The 13,910-nt window shown below is 37.7% G+C and overlaps 1 protein-coding gene across 4 annotated transcripts in view; it reads left to right on the plus strand.

Annotated features, from left to right (window-relative positions):
* Positions 1-13,910, plus strand: part of CAMSAP2 (calmodulin regulated spectrin associated protein family member 2) — a 104,212-nt gene that overhangs the window by 54,646 nt on the left and 35,656 nt on the right. For 2 of the 4 annotated variants that reach the window (XM_042465156.1, XM_042465158.1), the window contains exons 5-7: positions 2,282-2,314; positions 6,896-7,037; positions 9,838-9,977. In XM_042465156.1, coding sequence (XP_042321090.1) covers positions 2,282-2,314; positions 6,896-7,037; positions 9,838-9,977 — 315 coding nt within the window. The remainder of the gene's footprint in view (positions 1-2,281; positions 2,315-6,895; positions 7,038-9,837; positions 9,978-13,910) is intronic. The other 2 variants (XM_042465157.1, XM_042465159.1) reach the window with 1 other exon arrangement.

Raw genomic sequence — 13,910 nt, forward strand, 5'->3', positions numbered from 1 at the left:
AGCAGATAGTCCACCATAAAACAGTGTTGGTTATTACTTTGATTATTTCAATTATGAATAGCTTAGCACCAGTGTCAGTATTGTTGATGTTCCCCCATAGTTGCTAAAAAATTTGACAAAGGAAATAGCAATGACCATTTTTATATCTATGCAAATTCTGTGATAGGTTCACTTCAGGGCTGCCATAAGTCAGAAATTATATGAAGACACACAGCAACACAATTCCTTCTCAAACCCTATAATTTAAATGGCATTCTCCACCAGCCTTTGGAGTTTGCAGAGAAAGGAGTCCCATGGTGCCATATGAAAGAGGAAGGGTGGGGAAGAGGAAAAAGTAATGTAGCAGCAGCTTTAAGATACCTGATATTATTTTTACATGAGCTTTTGTCTATATAAACCTACTTCTTTAAATGCTCACAAAGTGATAATAAATGCTTGGGTATAAAGCATATATACACAGTTGCGGGAATGGGATGGAATGTACTAGAACCCAGAAGGATCCAAATCATATCCCTTGTCCTAAATTTTCAAAGGGCTGGTCCAGAAGTATAGGTTTTTCAGATCTTTACATTAGTGAGTTAGTGCTGACATGTGAAAGTCATAAATCTTCTTACCCAAAGTCAGTTCCTTGGGTAAGAAGATTCATTTTGTCACAGTAGTGAGGACTCTTGTATTAATATATGTACAGTGAATCATTGTTATACGCTGGGGTTTGGTTCCAAGATCCCCGTGTATAACAAAATCCGTGTATGCTCAAGTCCCATTAAGTATAATGACATAGCAAAATGGTGTCCCTAATAAAAAATGGAACATCAAGGTAAATTTATACTTTTTTGGAACATTTTCAAACCGTGTATGCTTAAATCCGTGTATAAAAAATCCGTGTATAAGAAGGACCGACTGTAGTGTACTATGAAGCCATTGTCTTTGTTGCATTCATAAGAGTGTCTCAACCTGGTGCCCATAAGATGTGCTGATGAACCTTAATTCTGGGTACATGATCCTTCTGTGTGCATATGTTTATGCCTACAAGTTACCTGTTGACTTATGGCAACCTCATGAATTTTATTCTTAGGCAAGGAATACTTTGAAGTGATCCCTACCTGATATGTCACGTTTGTCATAGCCTGGATGTATAATGAGAGCAAAGGTTCTGAAACATGTCAAAGTCTTGCATCCAGACATAATAGATTCCTTACAGGGCTGGTGACAATGGCTGATATTGTACAGCTTCTACTACCAGTGCTTATTCTGAAAGTTTAGTACAGGATGGGGGGGGGGGGGCTTCATGCTTAAGATGGGTTCCAGCTCACATCGGGCCCAGCTGGCTCACATTGGGTCCAGCTAGTGCTCGGGTGATGGGAGGTATAGCTCAGCAACATCCGGAGTGTAACTGGTTCCTCTCCACAGGTTTAGTACAAATGTTCTTTACCACATTTCATATTGTTGCCCAGAGTGTGGTTTAGGGTGGTATTTTGTTATTGCAAACTACTAGTGAGAAACTCTTCATTAAAAATGAAAGATTTATCTTCGTCATTTTCAATGTGTTCATTAAAAGTGCATTTAATAGGTTAATGAATGTGTATTTCTGGCATTAGATTGAATAATTACAGTTTTGTTGATCAGGAACTGCTATAAAAGGTGTGCATAGCTGCATGCAATGTCGTGATTCTACATTACTCCTTCTTTCTGTTACTTCAGTTATGTCTGAAACACAATGCAGAAATAATCCAGTTTGAGACAACTTTAACTGCCCTGGCTCAATGCTAGGGAATTCTGGGAACTGCAGTTTTGTGAGACATTTAGCCTTCTCTGTCAGACAGCTCTGGTGCCACAAGCAAACTACAATTCCCAGAATTCCCTAGAAATGAACCAGGGCAGTTAAAGTGGTCTCAAACTGGATTGCTTCTGCAGTTTTGGACCTTAGATTACCTAATCTTATTAATTCTAATATTCAGTTAATTACTAACTTAGAAAATGATTAGAAATAACAGTGTTGCTATTTTGGTAATAAAAGACAGTGATTATGTAAATTTTATCTCTGAGTGATAATTATTCTGTTAAAATATGCTGGAAAGTGCAAAATATAAGTCATTCTTTTCACAACATCCTCATATTAACAACGTCTTTGTAATGAATGAACATGGTGGAAGTATTAACACAATGCAATTAAATATAATTTTGCATAAAACCAAAAATACCATGAAGGAAGAAAATTGGTCAAAATGCTTACTTTTACTTTGATTTTTGCTCTGTTTCCTCCCTGCTGCTTCCTCTGAAGTCTCCCTCCAAATGGTTTTGGAAGCTGGTTCCTGTAAGTTTTCTCAAACGCTTCACTTCAATGCAGTTATTTTTTCTCAATGGGTCTGCCCATGTCATGCTTGTCTAGTGAATCATTTACATCTCTCTTCTTTCCTCCTTCCATACTTTTCAGTAGATTCCTGTCCAGAGGTCTCTTATGATAATCTGGAGCACTGTAGTTTGCATTCTGATGAAGTCCAAATTAGCTGACATATTATATTGTTAATGTGTATGCATGCATAAGTGTGTGCATATAATATGTGCAATCTAAGTGTGCATTTAGTATGTGTAATGTGGAATTCATTTGAAGGGGGTTTAACCAGGGCATAATATGTCTGTAGCAATACTCACAGGCAAATCCCTATTTAATACAAATAGGAATAACTCATGTGTTATTGTTTTTAACTACCCTCGAGTCAAACCCAACTCATGGTATCCCCATGGTTGAGACATCTCCAAGCATTCCTATCCCTCCACTGCTCTGCTCAAGCGCTGTAGATTATGTTCCCAAGCATTTCAGATAAGACATACTCAAGTTGTACTATATGTGGTACAGAACTCATTTATGTATTCCAAATAAATAGTTTTGTTAATAATTTAATAAATAGAATTGTACCGTATATACTAGTTAAGTGTTTGAGGCAGTGATAAAAAGTAAAAGTTAAAAAAAACCAATTCGTGTTACACATAATGATCAATATCTTTAGGTTTACAATTATCCTGTTAGCTAATGATTTATCCACTGATAGAACAGTACCTATATGGTGAGTCCATATAAAGCAAGGATAGGAAACTTCAACCGGTTTTGGGGACTATTCACTCAGATTCCTTTATTGCTACCTCCAGTTGTCCAAAACTCAACATTTTTGCTTAGAACAAAGCAAGAGGGAAATTATGATTCCAGGAGTATAATTTTCCCTTAAAAACAGTGTGCTTTCTGCCTGAATGCCTTGTCTTAAAGTAAAAATAGGAAGCATTGGATATATTTTCCTAAAATCTGAAGGGGAGGTAAGAACACAAAGGGTAGTTTACCATCCATGCAGTACAGATAGGCAAAAAGCACTGCCCAGGCACCATCTTGGCGTGCAGCCGTTCAGACAGCACGCACAATGAGGACATTCCTTTGGTGCAGTGCCCAAACAATGCTGCACCAAAGGGGCATGATCAATCTGCCTGGCAGCGTCTGTGGTGCCTTTTCGCAGGCACAAAAAGGCCGGGAAACTGACTCCTTTTTGTTCTCTGTGGAGGCCGGATCGGTGTCGCAGCACCAATCTGGGACAGAAAGGGATGGCATCTCACCGCTCCTTCCTGCCCTTTTGTACAGGGCCTAAGTTTTAGTGAGAAAATCCTGAGGAATTTCTTTTAAAACTAGTAAAACTTCGCATTTATCTAGTTTTATTAGTTTTGCATCTAATAGATCCTTGCATTTAATACAGTTTAATAATAAAAATAATGATGTTTATTTATAACACCTTTTTCACCAAACAGTGGTACATTAGAACATATACAAACAAAAATGAATGATAAAACAAAACACCATAAAATCATAAATTCCTAAAATAATATACTAATATGCTAAAAGCAAAAACAAACAAAATCCAGTTGCTATCCATCTCAGGCCCCTTAAGACGCTCAGCAATTCAATCCGGTGAATTGAAGAGGAAGGTCTTCAACCCTTTACAAAAGCGGGTAAGGTCTTCCTCTTGCTGGAGGTGTAAAGGAAGACTGTTCCATAAATGCGAAGTCAGATCCTTAAAAGCTTGCAGACTTGACAGAGCCATATGTGTTGATGAAACCACCAATAACCCTTTGTCTGCAGCTCTTAAATTTCTAGATGGTACATACTGTGTTAGCTGAGCTTCCAAATACTGGAGGAGTTTAAAGTGCAGCACTTTAAATATCAGAACCAAAAGCTTACTAGATCTTTGCATTTAGTAAACTTTATTTGGATGAGGGAGAGGAGATAAAAAGAAGACCCCTGGCCTGGTGTCATCTTAATTTTTTCCAGTGGATAAACCAGGTTTTTTCCCCTAGTGGTTAAAGCAGATATATGCCTGGTATTGGTGAACAGGGTAGCAAATCAGAAACATACTTTGGGGTTGGTTTAGCCTTCTTCAGATCATGTACTGTAGTTCTGAGTTACTGATGTATTGTTTTAAAAAGGTGTATCCACAAATACATATTGGGGTTCTATGTTTTGCAGTTCACCAGCTTTCATAGTGAGCAATTGATGTCTGTGTAATAGAAATATATGCCCACATTGTAGTTTAAAGTAAAAGGAGGAGTAGATTAGTCTTGACAATATTGTTAGTTACTATGATGTACAAATGATTATATTCTTCATTTTCTTTTTTCAATGTAATCTTTGTTAGAGTAGGTCTTTGATCCAGGGATGGAAATAATATTTTAAAATATTTTAAGAAATGGTTAAAAACATGTTTCTTGAGTGTCAGCCTGTGTTTTTACGTTGTTTTTTCTTCTTTTATTTTGTATCCACTTTTTACTGGTGCTGGTCTGTGACCGTAATAAAAATGAACTGAACTGAGTGTCAGAAACTGTGACCAGGACAAACTCAAAGTGATGAAAATCTTTACAGTTCAGGACTTAATTTACACAAATAACTCCCCAACTATAGCATTTTCTGCAGAAAAAAATGCTATTTTCACACAGCAAAAAAACTGTGTGTACATTTTGTGCAGAATTAGTACCAAACTGCAAAAAGTCTTCAATGACTTTGGAATTTTCAATGACTTTTTTGTTGTGGGAAGAAATTTGCTAAAACTACTTATTTCTTCCTTCAAGAACAAAATTAGTAAAAATTACATCCCTACTGTGATCTTCCTTTAAATTTTATCTCTTTCCTATTCTTTTCTATAATTCAGAATGTCTCTCATGCCATTTTTTCTTTTTCTTTTGCTTACTACAACTTTGTAAGTCGAAATAACCCAAATTAAATGCAGATGTGTTTCAACACTGGTAGGAGGGGTGAGAAGCTTCTGTCCCTCAGAATGTTATTGGATTGCAAATCCACCAGTGCTGTTTTGACTATCCTAGCTAGGGCTGATGGGAGTTGTAATCTAACAACATCTGGAGAACTACAAATTGTCTAACAAGAGTAATGGACGATGTCACACTTATTATTATTATTTATTATCTTGAGGGAAAGAAGTTGAATGATGTTGGGTTTGGACAACTGATAAAGGGTCTTTCCAATTCCATTTAATGTGTAGGAGAAAGTTCAGATATAATGTTAGACTTCTTTAGACTTCCAAAGTCTGGTAACAACAGCTAAAATAAAGAAGTCAAAAAGCCCAGCTAGGAGGTTTTTGAGAAGGAAGCATGTATTAGCCTTCTTAGTCCAAGGAGAACTTGAATGACCAAATACAATATTGTGGGCATATATTGCTGTGCTTGTGAAATAGATGGGAACATTGTGCCCCCCCCAAATAAAAAAGTCAGTCTGACAAAGGGGAATTATTTAGACATTGATAGCCATCAAGTATCCCTTTTCACATGTTTTAGTTCAATATTTTGTATTTTACTAGATTGTACTATCTGACAGAGAGTTTTATTCAAAAACTGGGATGCTGTTAATGGTATATTTAATAAATATATGTTAGGGATTCTGCAGTGTCCCAATTTAAACATCATGAAGGGGAGGGAGGACTAGCAACCCTGAAGACAAACACCTCTCCTCTCTCCCCCTTTCTTCCAATATGGGCCTAAGGAAGAGACTGGAAACATCTAATTTCATTTTGAATTAAACATTGCATTTCAAAAAATAAAAAGAAACATTACTTTAAGCCCAGCAATCTGCTAGTGGTTTAAACAGAACTTTCTCTCCCTCCCCACAGCAGCCCTTTCCACTTTCTGAAAACCAGTCTCCAGAGGGTTTTCCAGCTCTCTAGAGCTGATTTTGGGGGTGCAAAGTGGGCTGAACTGGGAAGGGGAGGATTTAATTCTGCTGTTGCTATCTGCCATTCCTCCAGCATTTGATATATCTGTCAAAATTTACTATTGTAAATGGTATTATATATACAGTAATAGTGAATGAACAGGCGAGTTTCCTGAACTCACAACATGCAAAGAAGATGATCAGTAGTTTATCATCTCAGGTGGTGGTAGGAACTAGTGTCATTTTTCTTTAGTTTAGGCAGTAGTTGTTGAGTCACAACCATTTTTCCTTCCATTTTCCTAATTGCTTATTTCCTTGGAAGCTTGGCGTTGTTCTTTACTTTCTTGAGTACTGTGTGATTGTTGATTCCATATTGATGGATTAAAATAGAGCTTGTTTTCAACTGGTTGAAATTAAAATACATATAGTTCTATGTGTGCCTGATTAAAAACTGGCATAGTTCCAAAGGGAGTTGGTGGTGGGTTTTCCTTTTAACAGGAAGCTATGTTTTGCTTCTGTGTCTAAATCTGTATAGAAATAATAATAAAAAATGTCTGATTTGGAAGCAATCTCTCTCTCTCAATCTCCTCATGCTATGGAATTTTTAAAATCTGCAGTTTAAATCTGTTCTTGCATATGTTTCATATGTTTCTGAATGTGTGTCTGTTAGGACTTACCCCTCCTCTTTTTACACGACAGGCTCGATACAGGAAGGAACAAGCTCTGCTTAAGCAGCTGCCCTGTATTCCACTGGTGGAAAATCTGCTGAAGGACGGTACAGATGGCTGTGCTTTAGCTGCCCTGATTCATTTTTACTGCCCAGATGTAGTCCGATTGGAAGGTGAGAACAATTTATCTTCTTAATGTTAATACCATTGCTTATAAGAGAATAATCAGAGACCTTGGTGGCTAGAGGCCTTTGGGAGTTGTAGTCCAAAAAAGGAACTTTTCAGAAGATCTGAGAGTAACGGTGCATTTTAATTTGATTCTTTCTTATTTTCTTAGTTTTCTTAAACAATGCTGAGACAGAATTCCTTCTTTCAGGATCCTGACATCCAGAATCATTGTGCTAAAACTGTTGGTTGATGTGGGGAAGGCAAGGGAGGAGTGTCAGAGATGCACTCAGCCCCAACATACATTCTCTGGCCAGAATACTAGTGGGATGTTAAACTGAGCTGCAGTTAGTTGGTTCTTTCTCTTAACAGATGCACAGAGGTGTCCACTACCTCTACACTGGCAGCAGAACAGCTGGCATTCCTTTCCGATAGTTAACACTCAGGTGCCTGTCTGCCTTCCTCCACCTAAGCATGGCCACCTTTGTCCTCACCACAATCCCAGCCATTCAGTCCCCCATTTCTTTTTACATTGTTTACAAAGCCATAAATAATGACCTACACCAGGGCTGTGTTCGCATAGGCCAGAATATTCCAGTGTATTATGGCCATGAAGCTACCTCAAAGTCCCCCCATTAACTGGGCTCTCCAGAGCAATGTGAGACAGTTGTTTACAATGTGTCCCTCTGTGCCATCAGCTGATGGTGGCAGCACAAGTTGCACCCCCTGAGGCTGAAAATGAGCCCAGCATTGATCGCATGGCTGGGACCATCATTCTGACTTCAGAGGGGGCAATTTGTACTGCTGCCAGTGGCAGATGGCACAGTGGGATACATTGGAAACATATTTTTAGCTTCGTTCTGGGAAGATCTAGAGCAAAAGTTGACTTTTAAAATCCATATTAAGGATGGTTTACCACAGGTTCAGTACTTAAGTGGCCATACGTCATCCAGATAGTTTACACTAGAACCAGGGATTGGGTCCTGCATTGTCCAGACTGATCAATATGAAGACAAGGGGAGGATGTGTTATTTGACCTGTATGGATAGGGCCCAGGCCAGTTAGTTTGGACAAATGAGTTAATAAAAACATTTGGGTATAAAATGTTAATATACTAAGAAAAGTCAGTGCCAGAATGGGTATAGATATGTTATATGTTATTAACTGTGATTAAACATTACAATAAATCATGTCTTACCATGATGAGAAATGGGCAGTAGTGAACTTTCTCTCCCCTTGTAGTGAATTTTTGCATCTGTTTCTCTTCATTTTATCTGAACCTGATGCATTTTTGTTCATCGTAGGTTTTTTTAAAGTAATGAAACTGGCTTCTTTTTAGAAAATCATAATTAAGATTAACCACATTTCTGACATAATGCTAAATGTCAGCTAGTCATAAACAGAAGTGAATGCTTTTAAACTTTTCATTGCTACTTGAGGAGGAAAAGGTGTGGAAGAGTACATAAGATGAAGTTTCATTGAAGCTTCTTCTCAACTGGATGGTTTATTATGACAGCCAAACATATCTACTGTGATTATATTTGTGCATAATGATAAGCCAAAATCTATGGATTAGTAAAATTACAATGTGAATTATCTGCTACTTGATCAGTTATATCCATTCGTTTTTACTTTCACATGAACAGTTTAGGAAATCAGTGTGATAGCTTCATTTGGCCTCCAAACCTAGGATTACAGCTAATTTTATCCAAAGAAGCCAAGGATTGCATACAGTTTTAGACCAGAATTTGGTCTTGGTTTGTAATTGTGGTTTGTTTATGAGTTCATAATCATAACCTTGGGCTTTGGATGCGTCATGAAGATACTGCCTTCTGATTTCATTAGCCAATGAAGGGAAGAGTGAAGGGACGCCATGTATAAGTATGCACATCATGGTTTGTGATGCCATAATTTTTGGCTTCTTGCTGTGTGAAATGATTCTAGTACACAGACATCTAATAAGAATGAGTATTGAGATATCCTGGTGGGCAGAGTTGTACTGGGTAACATTTTAGCATGTTTTTATACTATGTAACAGTTGGTTATATTGAAAGATTAATTTTGATATACAGTATTTTAGAGGGAGGTTGCAATGATTGGGCTAATACAATCCAGAATGGGTTTGGGCAACGAGCAAAATGATCTGTGATATGCATTACAGTCGCCCCTTCTAACTCATGGATAAGAGATTCGTGACCTTGAATATCTGTGGACAGGTGACCTCTGCTATTTTGGGGCGCACGCATGGGGGCATGCCCCACTCAAGTCTATGGGCTTGAATATTCACAAGCCTCAGTTTTTGCAGGGGGGTCCCAAACAGATCCCCCACAAAAACAGAGGGCCAATTGTAAAATGATTTGCAGTGTTTCCTTATTTCTGAACTCCTAAAAACAGGAGATTTCTTTCATGCTGAACCATTGGATTTGAATTTGAGTTCCATATTCTCTTTCCTGTAAAGGCTGACTGCTTAAAATTAAATACAGTGGTGCCTCGGGTTACGAAATTAATTCGTTCCGCGGCCGCTTTCGTAACCCGAAAAGCCTTCGTAAGCCGAATTGCCATAGGCGCTAATGGGGAAAAGCCGCGATTCCGTGCGAAAAAGCCAAAAAAAGCACCAAAAGTTTTTTCGTAACCCGAAAAAACATTCGTAACCCGGAACAATGATTCCCTATGGGATTTTTTCATATCCCGAAAATTTCGTAACCTGGGTATTTCGTATCCCGAGGTACCACTGTATAAAATACTGCAGAGAGGGGTGTTGGGTCAGATTAATCCAGTACCTACATTTTCTTTTTCATCATTTTATAGATATCTGTTTAAAGGAAACCATGTCTTTGGCTGACAGCTTGTATAATCTGCAACTGATACAGGAATTTTGTCAGGAGTACTTGAACCGATGTTGCCATTTCACACTTGAGGATATGCTCTATGCTGCTTCTTCAGTAAAGGTAACAAAAAATGTTGCAATGTCTTTGTTTGATTCTCCACAGGAAGGGATATGTACAGTCACACCTCTTGCAATAGCTTCATGTTCCCATGTGCTGTTTATTCCATAGACAGGGTTATGGATACTGCAAGAAGTATGCATCATCCTTATCATTTTGCATTTACTTTCATTGGAACACGTGGAAGATTCTGACATGTCAGTAGTGGTTTACGTTTATTCTTCATTTGTGTGTATATATATACAAACATATGGATATGCTTTATATATTCTCGGGAGATGATTTCCTTGACCAATAACCTTGTCAAAATGTGCTTCATTTTCTGGTTCATGTCATTCTTTCCTACTGGTTTATGTCACTATTTCTGGTATCTGAGTTATAATTGTTTGTAATTTAGAAAGGTTTACTTTCTGTGAATTAAACTTGCTGGACATTGTTAATGAAAAAATAATAAATTGGGCTGACATCTTGTTAGTTAGACCCAACTAGAGTAGACCCATTCTTTCAGTTGTTGAATGGTGAGTCAATGCATTGCCAAATCCCATTGATTCAATTATTCTAGTGAGGACTAAAAGGATTTCAGACCTGATTTTTAGCATCTTATAAACTGAAAATATTTTATTTCTCCTATACATTGCAAATTTAATTCAAAGGCATTGAATTTCCATTGAAATTAATTTAAGATATGCTAACTAGCCTGTTTTTAAATGTGTTTTACAGGTTTTAATTATTGTATATATCATCTATAAGTCGATCTCATGTATAAGTCTAGGGGTTTGAGGCCAAAGTTATGGATTTTGATATGACCTGTGGATAAATCGAGGGTAAAACTTTGAGGCTCCTCAGGTCGATGGTGGTTCTTTTCCCGGCAGTGGACAGAGGCTGTTTCTCTGCCGCAGCGAGGAAGCACCAAAGAGCCCCGGTTATAGCTAATTTTGGAGAGGGGTTAAACAATCACAGGATTCCATAGAACTGGGCCATTATGTTTAAAGCAGTGTCAAACTGCATTAATTCTGCAGTGTGGCAGCAGACCATGACAGAAAGCAGAGAATTTTCACAGAGAGGAGAGCATATGAAAGTGAAGCCTTGGCTTGTTGTCACATGTAAACCATGGACTTTGAGGAATGACAGTAATTTTCTTTCTTAGTAGTGCTATTTTTACCGACTTTCAGAAGCTGCTTCTTATGATACGTGGGAAGAGAGTACTACATCTGTTGCTGCATAATGATCAATTTATAATATGCAAAGAAAATGCAGGCTTCAGCTGCATAACATACACCTGCTGTTTCTTCTAATGTCAGTAATAGCCTTTTAGTTTAAAAGACCTCTGCTCAAATTTTATCAATGACGGAGCATTCATGACAAGAAAAAAATCTGTATAACTTCCTTATTTTTGATAGGTTATAATGAATTTGTATGGCAATATAAATGAAATAAACTGGGCCGGGGGGAGGGGGGGAAGCAGCTTTAGGTACAAATTCCGTGATATGAAACACACAGTTCTATATAGTGGCAGTATAAATATTTGTATAGGTGACATAATGTCTGGCTGGTTTGCCTTTGTAGGTTAACATGAAGAAAAAGGACAGAGAGGAGCATACATTGCAAGGAATGTCATTTTCCAGAAAATTGAGATTTCTGCTCACTGTAACTACAGTTGGCCCTCTGTGGATTCTTTATCCATGGATTCAATCATCCACAGATTTGAATATATATATATATAATAAACAATCTTTATATAAGGACACAATTTTGCTGTAGAATTGTATTTAATAGGACTTGAGCATCCATGGATTTTGGTATCCGTGGGAGGTCCTGAAACCAAATCTCAACAGATACCAAGGGCCCACTATATAATGGTACCCTAATATATGGGCTTGTAAGAAGGGTATATGTTACTAAAAGCAGAAACAAAATAGATGCCTGGTACAATGTTTGACTCTAAGAAAGAAGAGTAAATAGAACAATCCAAGGGAATTACCATATATAATCAGCTATAACCTGGCCTGTTTGGGGGCCAAAATTAGGGATTTTTATATGGCCTGTGGATAAGTCGAGTAAAACCTAGGGGCATGTAACAAAGCATCTAAGGGATGAAGAAAAGGAAAACAGTGCCAAAGAACTTTAAAAAATTCCAGCAGCCGTAACTGTTTGTACTCACCCTAAAGGCTGGCTGGATGAGAGAGTAAAGGGAGGTCAGTGCTTGGGCGTTTGGTATTTCTGAATTTGAGAACTGGTTGCATGTTTTGTTTATAGAGAGTTGACATCAGGTCTGTAGAAAAGTTTTGACATGGGCCATAGGTCAGTTGTGAAGCACATGCCATGCCTTCAGGAACACTCCAGTTCAGCATCTCACCTCTTCATTGTCCACAGGTTAACAGGAAACAGATCCATTTGTTGAAACAGGCATTTGATGATTTGTTTTTGCAGAAACATCATTTTATGGGCAGCTTGCTGTATTTTATCTTTATTCTAATGTTTTAAAATGATTTTGTTTTACTTTTTAAATTAATGGTGTTTTAATATGACATCTTCTTTAACTGTGTTGTATCCTTTTTGTTATCAGGTTTTTAACTCTTTCTTGTTTTGACCTTGTGGTAACCTGTGTTGGAGCTCATGTCCAGAAAAAAAGAATGATATTCAGTAATTAAATAATGTTGGGTTAGATCAGGAGTGGACAGCTGCTAAGAATCTGGAGCCCTCATCTGCCACCAACCTCCAAAATTAGCAAGCATAGACAACCCCCCCCCTTTTGATTACAGTTTCATTTGAACCAGAAACAGACTTAGGAGGCTCAAAATAGCCACTGTATATCCAGCTGCACACCAGAAGCTTCCAGGGGCCATGGCTGCCCATTTTTAATGAGCGATACAGGATGCCTTGGTGAGCCACATATTCTGTGAGCTACACAGTTCCCATTCCCAGTGTATCTGTCAGATGAGAGTATAGGCCAGTCCTTATATCCATAGTTTCCTTTTATACTTTTGTGATTGTAATATTTTATCATTTTAGAGAAATGAGGAAAAGACTCGACTCCTCCCTACCAAATCCCCCCTCACCAGCATATATAGTAAAGAAAAATCTATCCTTAAATTAAATATCTTTACACTATTAATTCATGCAATTTTTACCTTCAGTGTAGCATTTTTATTCATGATGTCAGCATATCCAATGGGTTTAGTCTATAACCAGCTTTCTGCATAATTAGGTCATCTCATCCGTTGCTGCTGTGCTTTTCCTCTTGCAGTATTCCAACCTTTCTTTTTGACAGAAAGGCCAAATCCTTACAGACATGGTTTTGTCCCTGTAGAGAAGAATAGAGTCACATTTTAAATCAGCAGCTACTCACAGTGGCTCTAATCCAGTGCTTTTTCTGAATTCAGGATATACAATGGTATATTGGGTCTTTTTTTTTTTTAAGCCTCTTCAGATGAAGTGTCACAAACTGATGGTTATGCCTTCCCAAATTTCAAAAGTATATAATGCTTCAATAAGGCACTCTGTTCAGGAGTGAAAGTAGAAAGTTCAGCTGCACAGACATCATCTTAACCATGTGCAAATCTGCTGAGTTTCAGTCATCAGCACTATGGCTGCAGGTCGCATGTTCCCCTTCCACGAAACATTCTGATAGGACTTGCTTTGATTTTTCTACTGAGACCTGGAAAGTTCTGCAGTAAAATGATTAACTTTACCTTGATTTTCATAATACTGCTATTACCTTTTTGTACAAAGACATTCAAGAATATGCAGGCATGGTTGCATCTAAATAAATACATTGCTCTGACTTCTTTGAAAGGCATATATTTGTATATGTATGTGCTTGGGAAGACTATAGATGCTTGTGTTTTAGCTTTCTTGATGAATACGATGAAGTATCTGTTGACTTCTTTTTCATGCTTGATATTTTGAGTTTGGGTGTTCATTTCTGAGCTTCTT

The sequence above is a fragment of the Sceloporus undulatus genome, chromosome 4, assembly GCF_019175285.1.
Source record: "Sceloporus undulatus isolate JIND9_A2432 ecotype Alabama chromosome 4, SceUnd_v1.1, whole genome shotgun sequence".
NCBI lineage: Eukaryota > Metazoa > Chordata > Lepidosauria > Squamata > Phrynosomatidae > Sceloporus > Sceloporus undulatus.